Raw genomic sequence first — 22,061 nt, forward strand, 5'->3', positions numbered from 1 at the left:
TTTGAGAAATGTGTTCATGAAATGGAAGTCAATGGGGTTCAGTTCAGTGTTGTTTGATGATCGACATTCTTCAGAATATCTTCTTTGGGGTGAAAAAAGAAGACTTTTGGTTTTTGTCTGAACACTGATATCAGTGTTTTACTCCTGCTCATGTTAAATCACAGATGAAGAGAAGATCATGTTGCGATGTGTCTGCTGTGAAATGATGAGGATGTATTAAGTGTTATGATGATTATATAATCTGTGTCTCTCTCTCTGTGCATCTGCTGTTTATGTAAGAGCAATCTGTGGTCTGAAGAAATGTCTAGTGTGATCTTGTCTGTTCAGAACTCAAGGCATCTGTTGTGTTTCTACAATATTGTGACTCTTACATAAGAGATGGTGGTATCATATCTGTACACATATAGTGTAACACAAGGTGAAAGTGTGCTCATACATCTACAGTTTACTGAGTTTCGTTGTCTCATGGCTCTATTTTCACCATCTAAGCGCATGTTCTAAAGCGCAGGTGCACGCAGGTGGCGTGTCCCAATCCAATTTTACCGAGTGGAGAACGGTCGGCGCTCCCGGGCACATGGTCTAAACGGGATGTTCCGATTCTCTTGAGGAGTAATGGGTGTTTCTTGGGCCCAATGTGCAGTAAACCAATCAGAGTGTCATCTTCCTTTCCCATTAAGAGCCAGTTGCGCTCGCGCCATGACGGATTCACTATTAACACGGCGGAATTCTGAAGAGCAGACACTTCTCAGAGAGTAAACGCGTCTGCTCGTATAGCGCACAAACAGAACATCTACAAAACAAGCCAGATTTTTATCTTTATGTCCACAATAATAATCTTGTACATTGTAATTCATTTTTATAAATATTTGTCATTATTGTATGCTTCTGCGCTTCCCTCTGTGTATAATAAGCAGAATGCCTGTGCACCCGCCTATAGGCTCTTTAAAGAACTAGACAAATATTGCACCATTTTAGAGCAGGTTTGAGTTGGTCTGTGGCACATTCTGTTTTCAGTTCCTCACAATATCAACGCGCCAACACTGCGCCTGAGCACACCTCTTTTGTAGACCAACACGCCCATGGGCGCACAAATGAGAGCACGTGCATTTGCTATTTAATCAAGGCAGCGCAGGACAGGAAAATGAGATCTGCGTCGGGCTGAAACTTACAAAAACACTTGTGTTGTGACTTCCGCCGGGGGAACGATAGGACCCTCAGTGTTACAGTCATGTATGATAAAAGCGTGTTGAAGGGAATCCATCCTCGTGTGTCTTGTGTGTCAAACACATGAATTATGTTTCATAACAGCACAATATGAGAAGTGAAACACACAATCTCTGTTGATGGATTGTCTTTCAGTGGGTTCACAAAGGTCACAGTAATGATTAGGGTGGTGTGATGGATTGGTGTGTCTCTGAGAGATGCACACTTGTGCTGATATAAACTCTGTTCCAGGAATATTGTGTGAAATGATATAAATATCTGTGAGCCGTCTGTTCGGCTCTGGCTGGAATCTCATTTCAAATCTCAAACATATTCTAAACATTTTCAGGGTACAACCGCTTCTTTAAATGTGGATTGACTGTGTTCATGTTATGACGCATGCTCTCTCTCTGTGACAGTGGAGAAATGCATGAGCTGTATGCAGACAGGGACTCAGATGCTGAAACTGCGAGGCGGATCTAAAGGCCTGCTGCGCTTCTTTTACCTGGACGAGCACAAGTCCTGCATCCGCTGGCGGCCCTCCAGAAAGAACGAGAAAGCCAAAAGTAAGAGTCAGTCATGTGTCTCGTCCTCGCTCTACTTCTCTCTCTTGTTTATGAACCACTCACCTGATCTAACTTCAGATGTAGAAGAAAGTTTCAGTTGAAATCACATTACAAGTCAACGACATTTCAATTTTCACATCATTCATGAGATCTCTTCTGAGGAGACGCTCTGACATCACAGGTTGGTTGATGATAAATCACGCGCTTAAGCAGAACATTTCACATCTAATCTCACTGATCACTTGAGAAAAACAGTCAAGAAGTTAAAGAGACGATTCTCCTCAGCACACAAACAAACACACACACGGAAAAACACAAACACACACATACACACGGAAAAACACATAAACACACACAAACACACACACGGAAAAACACACACTCAAACAAACATACACACACACACACACACACGGAAAAACACACACACAAACAAACACACACACAAACACACACACACGCACACACACGGAAAAACACACACACAAACAAACATACACACACACACACACGGAAAAACACACACACAAACAAACACACACAGACACACACAAACACACGCACACACACGGAAAAACACACACACAAACAAACATACACACACACACACACACACGGAAAAACACACACACAAACAAACACACACAGACACACACAAACACACGCACACACACGGAAAAACACACACACAAACAAACACACACACACGCACACACACGTAAAAACACACACACAAACAAACACACACGCACACACACGTAAAAACACACACACAAACAAACACACACACAAACACACACACACGCACACACACGTAAAAACACACACACAAACAAACACACACACACGCACACACACGTAAAAACACACACACAAACAAACACACACGCACACACACACACACGCACACACACGTAAAAACACACACACAAACAAACACACACACACGCACACACACGTAAAAACACACACACAAACAAACACACACACACGCACACACACGTAAAAACACACACACAAACAAACACACACGCACACACACGTAAAAACACACACACAAACAAACACACACACAAACACACACACACGCACACACACGTAAAAACACACACACAAACAAACACACACACACGCACACACACGCACACACACACACACGCACACACACGTAAAAACACATACACAAACAAACACACACACACGCACACACACGTAAAAACACACACACAAACAAACACACACGCACACACACATGAATGAATGACGTGATGGAGTATGTTTCAGTCCATGTGTCATGTGCTGCAGATGATTCAGTGTTTCAGGAGGTGCTTCATAGCATCAGTAGATATGAGATGATGTTTGTATGTGGACTTCAGTGTTCTTTCTTCTGGTCTCTCAGTCTCCATCGACTCCATTCGTGAAGTGTGCGAGGGAAAGCAGTCAGACGTCTTCCAGAGATATGCCGACGGAAGCTTCGATCCCAACTGCTGCTTCAGCATCTATTACGGTGAGCACATGGAGTCTCTGGACCTGGTGTCAGGGACGGGAGAGGAGGCTCGCACCTGGATCACCGGTCTGAAGTATCTGATGGCCGGCATCAGCGATGAAGACAGTCTGGCTAAACGTCAACGCACTCGAGATCAATATCCTTCATGAACACACTGCCGATTTTCTCATCAAATAGATGTTGTCCATCTGACATTATACATTCAACTAACTAACTCTTCACAAATAAAACCATCCTGATCTATGTGCGAGATAAGAGTGTGAGATCTACACCAACCTCACTGTTACCATGGAAACATGAAATACCTAAAAAGTGATCACCAGTGACCACACCCATGAAACGCTGCCGATGTGTCCCTACACTCTCATATCTCTTTACTTCTCTCAATATTCTTTTACTATTTCTGTGACTATAACTTTATTTCCTTAATGAGATAACAAGTTTTTTTATTGTGTATTCCAATAATGATTTGAGCCATAATAACTGAAAACATACAGCTAACTAACACATTAAAAACATCTCATCTCAATGATCTCATTTAGGAACCAAACTCTCATTATAGACCTCTTCAGATGACGTAAACAACACTGGACCTGTCTCAGTTTTAAACACTTCATAAACATTTAAACAAAACACAACCAACACAAAACCATTGATTACCAAATGTTAAACCAATATTTTAGGATTTAAAAAAAAAAAAAAAAAAAAATGAAAATTCAGGTCAGAAGTGTTTCTAAAGCGGTCTAAATAAACTCCAAGCATTGACTTGCAAATCATGACATTCTTACTAAACATTCTTAAATCAAAATACGATTAATTGACAAGAAAAGTGACCTTAGATAAATAATGTAAGAATGAAGTCAGTTTATTGTAAAAACAAACAAAACAAATCTCTCCATGGGGTGAGAAAAATACATTTGGATTTAGTTTGACTCTTTCTCAAGTGTATTTTTCTCACCCCATGGAGAGATGTTTTGCGTGTTTTTACCATAACCTTACTTTATTCTCATATTATTTTTCGTAAAACAAGATCAAATATCTAAGGCGACTTTTCTTGTCAAGTCATTGTATTTTGATTTCAGCATGTTTTGATATTTGTACTACAAAACAAGACAAAGACACTGGTAACAGTAACCACACCATTACTAACACCACAGTGAAACGGCAGCAGCACATCTATCATATGAGATTTGAATGACGTTGGGTGATTTATGGGATGTTCATTGTCTGATGACAGTGGTTTGTGTACTGTATAAAGAATGTGATCATCTTAACTCGGAACATCACGTGGTTGAAACAGACGTTCGCTGAGGCGGATAAGAATGGAGACGGATGTCTCAGCATCAGTGAGGTCCTTCAGCTCCTGCACAAGCTCAATGTCAACCTGCCCAGACAGAAGGTCAAACAGATGTTTAAGGTACATGTCACGTTCACGTGTGATGCACAAAACCACTTTAACCTCACACATCATGTAACATAGTCCTGTGAGTAAATCATGTGATCATTTATACATGTCACGTATCCACACTTGAGCTGACAGACGTGTTTTTCCTGTGAAGAGACTTTGACATGTGTGTTTGGAGTTTGTAGGTCAAGCCTTGGCGTGTGTGTGTGTTTCCGGGCGGTGTGTGACATCACGTCAGCTGTGTGTAGGTCTTCCCATCTGTTGTAGATGGACACAGATGGCCTTTAGCGTAAGACACAGTCTGCTCTGTGTGACGAGACGGGACGGGATTTCTCACCTGAACGCTTTGGCTCTTACTTACAACCTGTGTGATTCACTGTTGTGTGTTGTTTCTGAGCTGTTCAGTGTGAATGTTGTTTGTTGTTTGTTCTGGAAACATGTGATGGACTGCTCATCTGCTCATTATGTGACACATGTGTGCTGCTATTGTTGGAGGGAGGTTTGAGGAACAAGTGTCTTCAGTTTTCTCAGGCTTAGGTTGATTGTGTTGATCATGAGACGAAGTGACATGACACACACGGCCTGGCAGGAGTGTAATTGTGACATTTAAGAAGCTGTTGGTTTATCCGCCATCACACAGTCACCAATGATCTGTGACTAATACACACAGTCACCAATGATCCACAAACACCGTTCTGAAATACTGACTTCTGTTGTGCACGGAAAGGAAAGACTCATTTAACAGACACTAAACCATCAGCCGCACACATATATCACACACAAGTGTTTATAATATCTGCATTTGTGTTTCATTTCAGAATGCACCTCACACAGTTTAGAGAGTAAATCGATAATGATTGCAATAACAGCTTTATAATATTTTTGGTTGTCGAACAACAATGTATTTATATTGAAGTAATGTTTTTTGTAGAATATTGTTTAAATACACCCGTGTGTGCGTGTGTGTGTTTGTGTGTGTGATGTTCAGGAGGCAGATACTGATGATAATCAGGGTACGCTGGGATTCGAGGAGTTCTGCTCCTTCTATAAGATGATATCAACACGACGCGACCTGTACCTGCTGATGCTCACCTACAGTAACCACAAGGATCACCTGGACACCGATGACTTCATCCGCTTCCTGGAGACTGAGCAAAAGGTGAGTCACAGCCTCTTTCACTCAGGCTTGACTTTCGCTTCATAAGAAGTGTTTTCAGAGCTCTCCATCAGTAAGACCACCTCACCTAATGATAAACGCTATTAACAGACTCACCCACACAATGGGATTACAGGAAAATGTGTTTGATTCACTTTGGCTGCTGTCTGTCTGCAGCACAGAAATAAGATCAGCCGTCTTCACCTGTAAGACCAGTTAACCCAATCACAAAAAGATCATCTTGCTCTCACACATCCACTCATGGACGCCTGCATCTGCTGCTTTAAATCACACTGACGTCATCAACACTCAAACAATGACTTCATGTATTTGATGGAGCTTTATGTTTCTCTACATGCCAGTTTTTGGATTGTAGATGATTTTACAGATCCCACCATATAAAAAGAATTTTGAATATATTTCTGTAGATTAAAGTGGATTTACTAATATTTTGCGATTGTACAGATAACATTACCAACATTATCATTGGCCTAACAGGCACATATTTCTTTTTTAAAACTTTAGTGAATTTATACCTATTTTTCTAATGAATCAGTTTTTTCTCTTTTGTCCTGTTGTGGGGCGATGTTCATTAACCCAAGTAGTGTAAACTCATTTATAAAATCACCTGCAGTGCTAAATCTGCTTATTACTTTAAATGGCAAATTTGAATTCCACATGTTGTTTGATTGAAGTGGTATCTGTCAGAAATAACGTTTCAGGCGTTCATTAAAATCCCATTAAAAGTTGCTGTACAGCCGGCTGACACGCAGTTATACTGAGATTAAATACAAGAAAAGCCCACCATGAAATCTCACATCATAACCCAGAAACACAGCGTCTCACCATGACCTTTTCACCACACTCACTCCAGCACCAAGACAAGACACACACAATAATTAATATGATAAAGAACACAGTGGTGAGAGTACAGCAGAGCAAAGTGTTTTAAGATCTGCGGTCAGCTAATAATCACTGACAAATGTGTTGATGTAGTGTTCAGTTGACTGTGATATCCCAGCATCCCCTGCTGCATTCACTGGAGGAAACATGTGAATGATTGACACGGATGAGAATGTAGACGGCAGCGGTGGTCTTTAACAGTCACAATAACACAGAGCCAGAGACTTGATCTGCGTGCTGCGGGTGTTTGTGTGTGTTTCAGATGAGCGGCGTCACAAAAGAACACTGCCTTGAGATTGTGTCCAAGTTTGAGCCGTGTCCCGAGAACCAGACCCTGGGCGTCCTGGGGATAGACGGTACGGTCTTTTCATCGCTCATCACACACCACATCAGAGCCGTTCACGTACAGTACGATTATTATGATGATGAAATGAATCCAGCGTGTCCTGCTCTCACATATCTGACTTCTGCAGGCTGTAGGTGTTCTTGACTCATAGTTGACATCTTTTGAGGAAACAAACACAGAAACATTCTCCATTTGATCTTTCACATTTTTCTTCCCTGAGCTTCATTGTACTATTACTTGTTTTGGCTTATTCGTCAGTCAATCATTTACATTCGTTTGTATTACAGTTTTTTCCAACTGCTTACACACAAAATCTTTTCATGTCACATGATTTTTGAAACCTCTCACCCAAAGTGCAAAACTACACACAAAATCTCCAAAACCACAAGCTATTTCTCAGCCTTTGACTCAGCGTTCATTGCATAAAACACTTTTTTCAAAACACTACACACAATTATCTACCTAAAACACAAAAATCTAACAGGAAGTGACTTGCTTTCCTTTTCCAAACACAACCAGTCAAAATGCTACACTTCTTCACCAGGTCACACACACACTCCTCACATGTGGAAACACTAATTGCTTATCCAATCACTGCTTTACTGTAGTAATGGCCTATAAATAGATCAAAGGTCAGATCACCTGTTTTGAACAATGCATGCCAACAATGGACAGAGAGCAAGAGGAGTAGGAGGAAGAGGAAGAAGAGGAGGAAGAGGAAGAAGAGGACGAGGGCAAAGAAGAGAAGGAAGGAGAGCCATCTTTGATAAGATTAGGGCAACACTTGTTGATCTTGTGATCAACCACGGTTTGAGCATGAGATAGGCTGGAATGAGACTCCAGCCCAATTTGAGTCGATTTACAGTGGCATCAATAATTCAAACCTTCAGAAATGAGAACAGGTATGAAACTATCTAATGACTATTTTAGCCATACAGTAATGTACAGTAAATACCTATGACTACATAGTATTGCAAAAACATTTGTAACTCTAAACCATCCATTTATTGCACTGCCTTGAATGAATGAGGTTGGTTATCATGCTGTACTACAGTTTGTACAGAATGCTTGTCCCTGATCCAGATCAGGAGCATGCTAGATTTGTGGTTACATGGGACAATGTTAGTTTTCACCGTGCTGTTCTGGTCCAAAACTGGTTTACCACCCATCAGCAATTTGTAGTTTTGTACGTACCCCCATATTCACCTTTTCTAAATCCCATAGAGGAATTCTTCTCAGCCAGGCGCTGGAAAGTCTATGATCGCCAACCCTATGCCTGCATGGCGCTTCTCCAGGCAATGGAGGACGCATGTGGGGACATAGAGTTTGCCTCTGTCCAAGGTTGAATACGACATGCTAGGAGATACTTCCCTCGATGTTTGGCAAGAGAAAATGTTTCTAGTGATGTGGACGAAGTATTGTGGCCAGCCCCAGCCCGAAGAAGAGATGAAGCGTAGCTCAGCAATGATGGCTGCTCCTCCACCAATTTCTGGACTGCCCCCCCGGGACCCCACATACACAATTCTGAAGAATATACTTTTGGTTTATATATGTCTTTGATTTTGTTGAATGCTACTGTATAAAACAGTAATGTTTGGCCTAATATATATTTTCTGTATCTACATTGCATTTGTGTTTACAGTGTACTTGTTTCCCCTCAGCAGACACTGTAGAACATTGTATCGAAATGTAGATATAAGCACATGAAAGACCGAAGAGCTTTAAATTTAGAACAACAGTGTTTACTTGGTATATCGAAACATTCACTTTTATGAAAGAAATGTTTGCCATTTGATGCAAATGCTTCATCCTGACATGTGTTTATGGTATTTTGAATGCAGTGTTAAATTTTGAAGGAGATATGAGGTATTTTGCATTTTGTGTGTGCAGTTTTGGGAATTGTGTGTAGAGTTTTGAGAAAAGGTGACATAGTTTTGAAAACGTGTGTAAGCAGTTGGAAAAAACTGTAAACTTTTGTTTTTCTTTCATAATTCTGATATTTTCACATTTTGATGCTGGTTTGATTTATTTATCCATCTATTTCATTTTCTTTTCTGTTTTGTACCACAAACATCATTCCTGTCTAAGTGTTTGAAGTGTTTTCTTCTGCCTGTGATGATGTGAAATTTAAGCAGGTTTTGTACCCGCGCAGGTTTTACGAGTTACATGCGGAGTCCCGCCGGAGACATCTTCAACCCTGAACACTATGAGGTGAATCAGGACATGACCCAACCTCTCAATCAGTACTTCATCGCCTCGTCTCATAACACATACCTGACCGGAGATCAGCTGATGTCTCAGTCTCGGGTGGACATGTACTCGTGGGTTCTGCAGGCCGGCTGTAGATGTGTGGAGGGTGAGACTCGTCTTCACACGTTCATCATGACCTCGACACACATGTAAGTTACACGTTTGCTTTCAATCCTCCTGTAGTGGACTGCTGGGACGGACCGGACGGAGAACCAATGGTGCATCACGGCTACACCCTGACCTCCAAAATCCTCTTTAGAGACGTCATGGAGACCATCAACAAATATGCCTTCGTCAAGAGCCAGTAAGAGACATTTACATAAATCATGATGATTGAGAAGAAAGAACCCTCAAGTTTAAAGAAATGAAATTACAGTTCTCCAAAGAAAGTGATGTCTGTTTTTAGGACCATAAAGATCTCCTGATGCTTACAATTTAGCAGAAGACGACAAAACTAAAAACTACAATTCTCAGTTGGGTTTCATTTACTGTTAGTCTCAAATGTGAGATGAATTCCACTGATGTCTTGGAGAAACTTGAGGTTGAGACGTCATGGAGATCTGGGACCGTTCTTTCCTTGTTGATTTTGAGGTTATCATGTCTCAGAATGGGTTATTGTGATGTTATTGAGAGTCACAGAGGGTTAAAAGAGTCTGGCACTGAACATCTGTGTGGCACTTTATTAAAGAACTGTCTGAACATTCCCTCAAGTTTCAATCCTGAAGGACACGCAATGCTCTACAGCCAACAGCAGCACTGTACATGTATGTGCGTGTGTGTGCACGTGTGCGCGTATGTGCGTGTGTGTGTGTGTGTGTGTGTGTGTGTGCGTATGTGTGTGTGCGTGTGTGTGTGTGTGTGTGTGCGTGTGTTAACATCACTTCCTCTCTTGCTGAAGGTTTTCAGGTGTTGATGTGGATGCAGTAAAGCTTCACACTGTCGTGGCTCCTGAAGTCTCTGTTTGCTGTTTTTAGGTTGGTGTTACACAAACATTCTGTTCAGACAGAATGTTTGCTGTCTGAACATTCCCTCAAGTTTCAATCCTGAAGGACACGCAATGCTCTACAGCCAACAGCAGCACTGTACATGTATGTGCGTGTGTGTGCACGTGTGCGCGTATGTGCGTGTGTTTGTGTGTGTGTGTGTGTGTGTGTGCGTATGTGTGTGTGCGTGTGTGTGTGTGTGTGTGTGTGTGTGTGTGTGTGTGTGTGTGTGTGTGTGTGTGTGTGTGTGTGTGTGTGCGTATGTGTGTGTGCGTGTGTGTGTGTGTGTGTGTGTGTGTGTGCGTGTGTTAACATCACTTCCTCTCTTGCTGAAGGTTTTCAGGTGTTGATGTGGATGCAGTAAAGCTTCACACTGTCGTGGCTCCTGAAGTCTCTGTTTGCTGTTTTTAGTCACAGCTTCTCAACATTGCTGGAGTGTCAGATGTGATGTGAGATTATTCATCTTGTTGTTTAGTGATAGAAAGTATAGCGCAGAGTTATTTATCATCTCATGTCTGGTGATTATCTTGTCTGATGATGTGTCGTTCAGCTGGAGGTCACTTCACTCCGTCTGCTTTCAGCTGCTGGATAAAACTGAGAATGATAAAGTAAGAGCAGTGAAGTGTTTGAAGATGTCGGTCATGTGTGTTTGTGTAACACCAACCTCATCTGAGCATTAGTGCAGAGATGGGTTATCAGGGTGATTTGCTTGTTTTTATATTTGGCAGTTTGGGACATGTACATAGGTTGGTTGTAAGAGGACTTCAACAACTTGGAATGTTTACTGTACTCTGTGTGAGATTATAGGCAGCTGCGGTATATGGCGGAGACGCTGTTATTTTTTATCCCTAACAACTGAATTGTATATTTAATATTGTGTACAATTGTTGTATACCACTGGTTCATGATTGATTGGATATGCATTTATCTGTATCTAAAATATTTTAAAATATAAAAATGTGCGTGCGTGTGTGTGTGTGTGCAGGTATCCAGTGATCGTGTCCATCGAGAATCACTGCAGTGTTCCTCAGCAGAAGAAGATGGCTCAGTATCTGATTGAAGTGTTAGAAGATAAACTGGACGTCTCCTCCATCTCCACAGACCCGTCCGGACTCCTGCCGTCACCTGAAGAGCTGAAGGGAAAAATACTCATCAAGGTGACCATCATATTCACGTCCTCTGGATCTCTCAAAGATTTTTCATCCAGCTTGTGCTTCAGCATGAAAAGAAAACAGTAAAGCAGTCAACAGAATTATTCATATACACATAAATAGACTTTTAAGTTGTCAAGTGAGAAACAATAAGAAAAAAACAGAAATGCATTTATTTGCATATATTCAATGGTAATGTGAAGTTCATTATAGTGAAATGTTGGCATGATCTACAATACTCACTGTCTCAGGACTGAAGCGTTCGAGAGGGTCTGAAGCAGTGTTTTAATGTGTTTTGCTGTAGTCCAGCTCATCTCATGCTTTGAAGAAAGTGTCAGGGTTAGAAATCAGGCCGTGAACGGAGCGTCTCGTCAAACAGGCCAGTTGGTGCTTCAAATTGAAGAGTGAATCCCGAACTGAAATGTGGGCCCGTCCGTCATATTGACAGATTCCTGCGCACACACCACACACATCAACTACCAATGAACCTCACACCGACACTGTAATATATAAAGCCTGCAGACCGCTCCACATGCCATAAAACACACATAACAGGTTATGGATCTCTGTAATGACAGATTGAAACATTAAATATGTCACTTTGATGCAGAAGAAATGGTGTTTAATATCATCTTTTACAGCATCAAGGTCAGCGCTGTATGAATTATAATATGTTCCATTCATCTGCCTGTCATAGGGTAAAAAACTGCCTCCGAATATAGATGAGAATGCAGAAGAGGGGGACGTGTCTGACGAGGACAGTGCTGATGAGATGGAGGACGACTGTAAACTCATGAATGGAGATGTAAGTCATGAGAGCGATGATGTTCCACGTGGTGAAATCAAACTGGACACTGTTCACTGCAAACATCTCTGTGTGAATAACCCATGACTGACTGTCATTCTGTAGATATCATGACATCAGAATCTCTCTGCAATACAATCAACATTACATTTAATACCATTCACAAATCAACTCAGTGGTTGGGCTACTCGGACTCCAGTCCAATTATTAATGAACTCTGACTTGTCACAGACTTGGACTCTGGATTTTTTCTGTGTACAGTCAAGTCCAGACACCGAATGATTAAACAGTTATTTACATTGTGTTGTCGCAGCATTGAGCGGAGGCCATCACTGACATGTATGTTAAACTCATGGGCTTTTCAATCAGAGGTGGGGTGGCATAACAGGATCTGCTCTAAACACATGTGTTCAGCAGCAGCAGATTTATTTCCACTTATAACAAACGGAGTCAAGACGTGATGTACTAAGAGCTTCACTGTTTACTGGAGACAGCTTGCAAAAGTAAGAGTGCAGAACGCCGTAAGTGACTCAAGAGTGAGCACTAGCCTATCACACCACAGGGACATTTACTGATGCTTAAGAAGAAACATCCATAAGTTATATGATCATGTTATATTATCATATTATTTATTTTGTTTCATTTAGTAGAGGCTAAATGAGATATTAACATTAAAAAAATTCAGAGAAATGCTCACATCAGCATCATCTTGACCTTTTGAGCAGGTTGCAAATTATTTTTAATGATTAAAAACATGTTTTTTAAAAGATCTTCTCTGTTGGTGCCTTTTAAATAATGGAATTCCTTTAAAATAATGCAATTTCAAATCACACAAACCTTCTGGACTCAGATGTTAGGGACTCAGACTTCAGTCCAACTCGGCCCCCTTTGGACTTGGACTCAGACTGGACGATGATAGACTTAGATCAAATGTTTTGTGTTGATATTTGAGATAGACGTGTGTTTTTATTTCCCTCTGATGAAGATAAATTCAGATGAAGTCTGTCTCTGTCTGAAAGACTCTCATATATTTTAAATGAAGGCTCTTCTCTCCTTAGTGCTTGAAGTAAAACTAAAGGAGGAGTGTTTTATGTGTGTGAAGTGACCCAGATATTTTGATGAATGGTTTGGACCTTCACGTCCTCTGTAGAAAACTGCAGATGGAGTCCCAATGCTCATATAAAGAAGTCTTGAGTTCTCTCTCTCTCTCTCTCTCTCTCTCTCTCTCTCCATGTCCAGACGTCTATGAATCGGAAGCAGGCTGAGAACGTTGCCAAGAAGAAATTAGATAACCTGATGAAGGAGTCGAAGATCCGAGACCGAGAGGATCCAGACAGCTTCACCATCACGAGCCTGCCGCCCTCGGCCAAACCTCAAGAGAAATCTACTGTGAAGGTACATACCACTCTCTTCTGTTTCTCGTCATTTATTTACATTCATTTAAAACAACTGACTAAGTTCATTGGCTGGTTTAAGCTGGTCTCCCGGTCTGGTTTTTGGTTCAATCGGTGAAGCAGTTTAAAGTTTTATGTTACAGAAAGTAGTCAGAGACAGGGATTGTTCTGCATGTATAATGCTGTTAACTTGTGCATAGATGTTTGAAATAAAGCTCCATAACATCCTGAGACTGAAGACAAGGTTATGTGAAAGGGTCGTAGTCTGTAGTTTTATCACAGCTGTATTTCCTATGAACCTAAAACATTACTTGAGTTTAATATCAGACAGACCTTTTGTCGTTGCTGCAGCACAGTTGACAGATCATGTGTCATTTCCTAGAATCACTAAGTAAAACGTCTGTCTGTATGTAAATGATGTTGTGACTGGTTAACCCGTGGGTCTCTTTTACTTTTTGTACATGTTGGTTTTTGCTGCCACCTAGTGATGATGTGTGTGTGTGTGTGTGTGTGTTTAGGGTAAGGGAGATGGGGGCACTGACACTGGAGATGAAGCAAACGCTGGCAGCAATAAGCGTCTGGCCAGATCCTTCATGGGCAGTTTCTCCAAACGCAAGGTGACTCTTGAAGGATTCACCTGATTCTTCTTCTCTTCCTGATGTTTGTGTTGTCACTGCAGTCTAAAATGTTAATGTAATGATCACGTCCATTATTCTTTCATCTTTTCGTCTGCAGAAAAAGACACGTAAAGTGAAGAAATCCTCCAGTTGTGAGGACACAGACACAGATCAGGAGAGCTCAAGTGGAGCGTCTAAAGCGGCCGTACATCACAGCAGGTACACAACTGGCCTCATTCATCATGTCAAAGTCACTTTAAGAAAGCTAAAGCTTTCATGCATTTCAACAGAAAGAAGAAAACCATGAAGCTGTCGCGAGCACTCTCTGATCTGGTCTATACCAAATCTGTGGGCATGCCGGACTTTGAGACACAAGGTGAGAAGAGAACTTGAATAATAAGAGAACTGTGTATATGAGCTGCGAGATTTTTCCTCATGATGAGTGTGTGTGTGTGTTGGCGCGGTCGCAGGCAGCTGCAGTTTTCAGGTGTCGTCTATGAGCGAGACCAAAGCCCATCAGCTGATGCAGCAGAAACCTGCGGCGTTCGTACGATTCAACCAGCGTCAGCTCACTCGCATCTACCCGTCACCTTACCGCGTGGACTCCAGCAACTTCAACCCACAGCCCTTCTGGCACGCTGGCTGCCATCTGGGTACTGACAAACATTTACTGCTCAGAACAAAGCGTATGTGTGAAACATGCTGCCAACCTTCTGCTTTCATATCAACACCTCACAGAAATACAAATAATAATCCATACATTGCTGTAACAAACCAAGAACATATACACAGGCTATGAACGACGTATTTCTTCTAATGTCAAAAGAAGCGATGAGTGAATTAACCTTGACTAATTTTAAATACTGTCTGTAGTTGCTTTGAACTACCAATCAGAGGGCAGAGTTCTGCAGCTGAACAGAGCAAAGTTTCAGTGTAACGGGAACTGCGGCTACATTCAGAAACCCTCCTGCATGTGTGAAGGTCTGCACATCACCTCCTCACTCTTATACACATGAATGTGTTGACATTCAGAGATATGAGACCTTCTCCTCTTCTGACAGGTTCATTCAATCCACTGGCTGAGGATCCTTTACCAGCCTGTCTGAAGAAACAACTGGTTCTTAAGATCATCAGTGGTCAACAGTTACCCAAACCTAAAGACTCCATGCTGGGCGATCGAGGAGAGGTGATCTGACCTCTGCAATCATGATCTGAAACATCTACATCTGCAAATGAATAATCTTACAACACACACGTCTGCTTGCTAAATTCAGTTCATTCAACAAGTTTGTTCCATTCCAAAGATTCTGGAGGGATGTTTCTCTTTCAGGAGCTGTAATGTGAATATTTTGGATGCTCCAATATGTGGGAACTGTTTTATTTTTTTTTCATCATGTCTTCTGTAGATCATTGATCCGTTTGTGGAAGTGGAGATCATTGGACTTCCGGTGGACTGCTGTAAGGCACAAACGCGAGTGGTTGATGACAACGGTAAGAGAGGCGCGACAGGGACAGGTTTCACTCGTAAATGTTGAGAGATTGATCATTAAAGTATCATGTAGTGTAAAAGTGCACATGTGTGTCTGATTGGAAGAGATGGCAACTTTAATGCGTGAAGCTTCACAATTTCTCACCAAATTAACTCACAGATGCAAGTAGATGTACATTAAGATCATTTAACAGACACTATATTGATTAAAGACTAAATGTTATGATCAGGGCTCAGGACGCAATATCAAAAGTTCATAGTTTGCATCAATTTGTCACCCACCAGGTTTTGGGTTAGGGTTAAGTGTTATGAGGTTTCTGTCATTTGGACAGATGGAATCAATGATGTAATAATATGGTAGAGTATCATCAACATAATAATGACAAGAGAAACAAAATAAAAGCAGCAGGTAAATGTGGAACAGGATTGGCCTGAGGATAGAGCCTTGTGGCACATCAGATCTTGAGAAATAGATTTTGTTGTGACATATCTGATAAGTGCAAGTAGAAATCATATAGACCAATACAGTGGATAAGTCCAGAGAAATTTAGGAAAAGTAAAAGCTACTTTAAGTTATTCAGTTCAGTGGGAAGGTCTCTCAAGAATCTCTCATTCATTCTATTATTTCTCCATATATAATGAATAACCCTGTCTGCCCCTCTCTGTTTCTCAGGTTTTAACCCCATGTGGGAGGAGACACTTGTCTTTACTCTACACATGCCAGAGACTGCCCTTATACGATTTCTGGTTTGGGATCATGACCCGATTGGTCAGGATTATATTGGCCAGAGGACCATCGCTTTTAACAGCATGCTTCCTGGTACCATCTGTCATGATTTACACTCTCCTTCATAGTAGAAATATTCATCTGTGCTATATTAGACTTTTGTTTTAGCCCCAGACTGAGTCTATACATGTATGTACACATGTAAAAATGATGCAAGTTTTCACTTTCATGTTTGTGTTTCAGGTTACCGGCATGTGTATTTGGAAGGCATGGAGGAGGCGTCCATCTTTGTTCATGTTGCAGTCAATGACATCACTAGTAAGGTGGGCACCTCCTGTAGCTAAATGACAGTATAGTTGGCTGGTATCATGTCAGAGAAACCATTACATTTTTCACTGAAAAAATTCAGGTAAACAGGCACACATTCTTAATAAAGTTGTATAGTCTTCACAAAGTCAGTCATGGCTTCACAGTGTACATGACATCTCTTACGTTCACATGTCAATCTAAAAAGACTGAATGTGCTGTGCATTGCTATTATGCATTGATATCATTACATATTAGATAATTGAATACAATAAATTGTTTTTAATTCCCACAGTAAATAGTTAAAGGGTTTAATACACATCAACTGAAGAAATCTTTCATATCTCTGAGATACAAACACACAGTATTTCTGCATATTGTCTACATGACACTTTCCTTTTATAGAGTACAACAAAATGATACTCTTTGACCTTAAGGGGTCAAACTTAACAATAAGAGAGCTCCATAAATGAACATGCACCAATTTAAAGACATGCAGACTTTTATATACTTGGTGCTAGATCACATTTACAGTGAATGTACAGCATGTGCACCTCTTTTGGATAGAAGTGTCATTGCAGTTTGTCCTCTATTGATGGGAAGTGGCATTTGATGAGAAACGTGCTTACGTGCTCTTTTCCATAATCTCTCTCCTACACATTCAGTGTCCAGAGCAGATGTTATTTGTGTAGTTTGTCTGTTTTTCGCTCTTTTACTCTTTCTCTGGCTTCTCTCTTTCTCTCTCTTATGTTTGTTATTACAGTGCACCCATCTTAGTCCAAAAGCTGTCTATAGAGGCAGGAAAATATTAGGATCCTCGTTCAAAACTCAGGTGTAGTGAGACCCAATCAGCAACCTGCATGCTCCTCAAAGCCTCCTCCTCCCCCAGTGAGCGGTTAAACCCTTATTCATTTGCTAGCATTCACCATGCCAACTCATGCAGAATGAGTTGCAACATAATTGTGAGCGCCTTCCTCCAGTGCATTCTCATTGACCCCAAAAACAGCGGGAGACAAGCCTTACTCCTATTTCACTGAGCTCCATGATGAGTCTCGGCTGCCCCGCCATGACTGTGAGTGGCTGCTGGGAGATCTTAGCTGTCATTTTTACTTACACAAGTATCTTTGGAGCTAAAGGCAAAAGAGCTTGAATCTGCTTTGAGCTCGAGTACAGACATTAGAACTACAGAGATCACAGCATGTGTGTGATATTCTTCATTCAGTATGTCAGCGGCGAGCAGATCAGAGAGGTCAAAGCAGTTCATAGTTAACATGGCATGAATGGCAAAATGACATTGGGTGTTGTGGTCCAAAGACGTCTCAAATTATTCATTTTATGGAGGATGGTTTGGTTTTTCTGAAAAAAGCACTGACCTGATAACCCAGTGTCATTTTATCCTGAAAGATGTCCTTCTTCCTTTCCCTTCACATTTATTCACATTCCTGTCATACGCTCTTCTAAAGCTCTGTGTTGGTCACCCACACGTGTCTGTCCATTCCAGGTTTGGTTATTTGTGCTGACTTACGTTGTACAGACATGTAATATCAGCTCAGAGTTCTTGCATGATGTTAAACTGTCCAGATGTGGATGAGCACTGCTGAGCCGATAATCGTTCTGTTGCTATCCGGAATTTCTCAATGGTAGCAGGTGTGAGGACATGTCTCTTTGTCCCGTTGAAAAGACGGATAAAACAAGCCTAAAGTGAATCGCTTGTCATGATAAGAGCATTCTGGACACTCGGCTGGTTCAACCTGCAAAACAAGATGAACAGCAGGTTGGCCGAGCCAACTGAGACCAGCAACCACCTTAGACTGGTTTAAACAATGGTGTTAATGTGGTTTTAATAGTTTACGGAAGAATGCTACGTGGGTTCCATGTTATAAGATCAGATCAGTTACAGTCTGATACATTTTAACGTAACATACCAGTTTAGGTGATTCTCTGTGTATCATCCTGTTACAGGTTCGAGCAGTCAGTGGTATAAAAGGACTGTTTCACAGAAATCCAAAGCAGTCCTCCCTCGACAGCCATGCTGCTGCTCAGCTCAGCCGTAAGCCCACCTTCGGTGCTCATCTACTGCGCCGCACCGCCAGTGCGCCCACCAAGGGTCAAGCCAAAGTCACCAGGGGCTTTCCTGAGATCTCCATCGACACTAAAGACTGCAGCTCAGAAGGCCCCAGTGAGGAGCGGGAATCAGAAGAAGGCCGAGTAGTCCACCACAACGGAGACACAGCGTCTGCAAAATCATGGGGTCACGGCACCAACGGGCAGCTTCTACCTGATGATAGTAAAGGTAAGAGTGCTTTTGTTCATCCCGTGCCTCGTGCCAAACCTTACCGAGAAAGGGAGACCATAAGTGAACCCCTGAAGAGAGCCAACAGGTTGCGTCTCCAGGATCCACTGGACGAGAAGCCGGGCGTGTTCGCTCGTGTGGCTATCAACAGCTCGGGCCGGATTGGGATGACTTCCAATTGCATAAAGTGTGTAATTGGCACCAAAGAGAGTCCCGTCTTTGAGAGGAAGGTTATGAGCACTGCTTCTCCCAACTCTGAAAGGACTTGTCGCTCTCAAATGGCATCGCGACAGGTTCAGCCAGAGCCCAATCCTCAACCACAAGTCTTAGCCCAGACGGATGCTAAGCACCAACCAGACCCTCAGTATCAAATCGAAACCGTACCGGTAACCAGAATGAGGACAAGGGTAGGGCAAACATTGGGTTCTCCATCTTTCCACTCGATTGATGTCCCCTCTGTGAGAAATGGCCTCTCTTGTAGCATTCCACGTCAAGTCCTCCGGTCCCCATCTGGTCCTCCTCCACAAATCCCCGACAGCAAAACCAGTCTCTGCCGTCGATGCCCCGCTCCACCCAACTATGGAAGCAACTGCAATGTTTCTGTGAAGGATGTCATTAGCCTGTCTGACAGTGATTCCAGCAGCTGTGACAGTTTGGCCAGTCTTGATCTGCCTGCTATGTTCCCACTGCGGGAAACGGGGAACCGAAGGCGGGCCGCGGGGACACTTCAGCGGGAGATGAATTCCCTCTTTGCCCAGAAAATGGATGAGATCCGCAGTAAATCCCCCTTATTTTTCGCCGGTAAGGTAAAGTTTGTAGCTGGATCTCAGTTTCCCAGTGTCCCCGTAGGGTAGTGATCAATAGGTTGTGATGGAACCCACTAAATCCCTTTACCCTCCAAAGACAGCTGTGTGGGTCTGGTCTGAAATGTCAGTGGTGACGTCTTAGTCCCTTGACCCGAACTCAACACTCTTAAAAGTCATGACAGTCAGCTGAAACAGTGAACGCATAAATCCATATTTCACTATTAAGTAATCCCTAAGGTTTTAAAACAAGAAACTATAGCTCATACTGTAATAAGGTTCATTAAAAGGAAGGAAGGAGTCGGGAACCGGCAAACATTTAAATAAACATTTAATCAAAATAATAACAGCCGGCGGCCCCTCACAGCCGACCGCCGAGGGGGGTGGGGTGGGGGTTATGCCGCAACGAGATGAGACAACGGAGACGGGAGCCTTCGGAGGGACTGGAAAGAGAGAGGGGAGAGAGGAAAAAAAAATTATAGTCCGGTTCCCTGACATGCTGCCGCTGGTTCCTCAACCAGCCGAGAGGCTCTTCCTCGCGGTGCTATGCGGTGGTGCTGGACGTCCGGTGGACGGCCCGATCCTCCTGGCGGTTGGCGATGGCTCCTCCATGTGAGGGCATCGGCAGCGAGTCAGTCCGCCGTTTCCTGCTCCTCACCATCATGGCTGTTGGCAGCAGGATTACGGCTCACGGCCAACGGCACTGACTCATCCGCTCCCTCTTGGACGGCCGCCACCCCACCTCGGCCCAGAAGCACGGCAGCGAGCTCTCCATCCCAGCCGAATCCTCGCTCCAGAACCACCGCCTCGGGCAGCCACTGGTGGACGTCACTCGTCCGCGCTGCCCGAACTCCTCAGCACCGCGATGCCCCTCAGCAGCAAGGGGTCTCCGACAGCATGTCTCTCCTTCCTTCCGGGAGGAAGGAGTCGGGAACCGGCAAACATTTAAATAAACATTTAATCAAAATAATAACAGCTGGCGGCAACTCACGGCCGACCGCCGGCGAACAAAACATAAATACAAAACACAAGAACACAAATACAACCGTAAAACATGTTCGGGCCCGGTCCTCTCTCTTCGACGGTCCGGTCGCTCGTTCCTTTTATATGCTCCCAATCTCCTACGTGATTCGAGTCCGGTGTGCGCTTATTCACAATTACTCACCGGACTCGAACCACGGTCTCGCCCCGCCTACTCTACTACACATACATTACAGTCTTCAAAAACAAATGAGATTTACATTGATCCTCAGATAAATGATAGTGACAAACATCATTAAACTGAATAGAAAAACACCCCAGTCTTTCACGTCTACTGTTCATATCAATAGATGTGAAATCCTGAGAATGTTTGTACATGTTTAGAATGCAGACAGTGAGTGATTCTAGTGCTCATGTGATAGTCATAAGACTCTGTTATGTAAGAATATGTTTCTGTCCCACACATTTAAGCAGATGTTAAGCTTCACCTCAGGGACAGGTCAAGACATCAGCATTGGCTATGTTCTTGTATTTGAATGTGTGAGTGGGCTGTTGGTCATATGCAGCTGTGCGCTAGTATTCCTACAGGTATATCACAGTTCACATGATCTGAGGAAGACCTCAGGTCTTTATTGAAAGTAAATTAAGTTGAGTGAATAATGAGTGAATGTTCTTCTTCAAGATGTTTTTATGTGAATTAATCAAGCTTTTCCTTTACTGTAGATTCTGCAAGCATACATGTCTTTCCTTCTGTTTCTCTTGTAAAATGGCTGATTGTTTGTTCTTTCCTGCATGCTTTCTGTGTTTAGTGCAGAACTGAAGGGTTGACCCATGACCAGGTAAACAGACTTTATGTGTACAGTACTTGTGTAATGTCTGTCTGTAAAGCGCATGGTTTGAGCACACAGACGGCAGTGTGCATGTGTGTTGTGTTGAAGAATGCAGTGATTGCCTGATGCACTTTGCTCATATTATGTTTTTAACAACCTGTTGATCATTTTTGTATTATCATAAGTAAGTTTTCATCTGCTTTTTTATCACTTGAAAATGTAATGCACATTGTTTTTTTCTGGTATTGTGTGTGTATTTCTTATTTAATATTAACATGAAACCATTTGTTCATCCGTTTAGACAAAGCATGTCACAGATTTGTTCAAATGTGCTTTGTTTTCTCTC

The 22,061-nt window shown here is 42.4% G+C and overlaps 1 protein-coding gene across 6 annotated transcripts in view; it reads left to right on the plus strand.

The window, feature by feature from the left end:
- The window catches only part of plch2a (phospholipase C, eta 2a), an 87,425-nt gene that overhangs the window by 62,558 nt on the left and 2,806 nt on the right, over positions 1-22,061 (plus strand). For 3 of the 6 annotated variants that reach the window (XM_056772489.1, XM_056772490.1, XM_056772488.1), the window contains 20 exons: positions 1,623-1,769; positions 3,169-3,412; positions 4,564-4,693; positions 5,670-5,840; positions 7,003-7,096; positions 9,239-9,442; positions 9,520-9,640; positions 11,305-11,476; positions 12,168-12,275; positions 13,515-13,670; positions 14,188-14,286; positions 14,405-14,505; positions 14,577-14,662; positions 14,757-14,972; positions 15,160-15,267; positions 15,348-15,472; positions 15,693-15,777; positions 16,449-16,595; positions 16,746-16,825; positions 18,771-19,101. In XM_056772489.1, coding sequence (XP_056628467.1) covers positions 1,623-1,769; positions 3,169-3,412; positions 4,564-4,693; positions 5,670-5,840; positions 7,003-7,096; positions 9,239-9,442; positions 9,520-9,640; positions 11,305-11,476; positions 12,168-12,275; positions 13,515-13,670; positions 14,188-14,286; positions 14,405-14,505; positions 14,577-14,662; positions 14,757-14,972; positions 15,160-15,267; positions 15,348-15,472; positions 15,693-15,777; positions 16,449-16,595; positions 16,746-16,825; positions 18,771-19,101 — 2,925 coding nt within the window. Of the gene's footprint in view, positions 1-1,622; positions 1,770-3,168; positions 3,413-4,563; positions 4,694-5,669; positions 5,841-7,002; positions 7,097-9,238; positions 9,443-9,519; positions 9,641-11,304; positions 11,477-12,167; positions 12,276-13,514; positions 13,671-14,187; positions 14,287-14,404; positions 14,506-14,576; positions 14,663-14,756; positions 14,973-15,159; positions 15,268-15,347; positions 15,473-15,692; positions 15,778-16,448; positions 16,596-16,745; positions 16,826-18,770; positions 19,102-21,694; positions 21,725-22,061 lie in introns of all 6 variants that reach the window. The other 3 variants (XM_056772493.1, XM_056772492.1, XM_056772491.1) reach the window with 3 other exon arrangements.

Source organism: Triplophysa dalaica, chromosome 18 (genome assembly GCF_015846415.1).
Source record: "Triplophysa dalaica isolate WHDGS20190420 chromosome 18, ASM1584641v1, whole genome shotgun sequence".
NCBI lineage: Eukaryota > Metazoa > Chordata > Actinopteri > Cypriniformes > Nemacheilidae > Triplophysa > Triplophysa dalaica.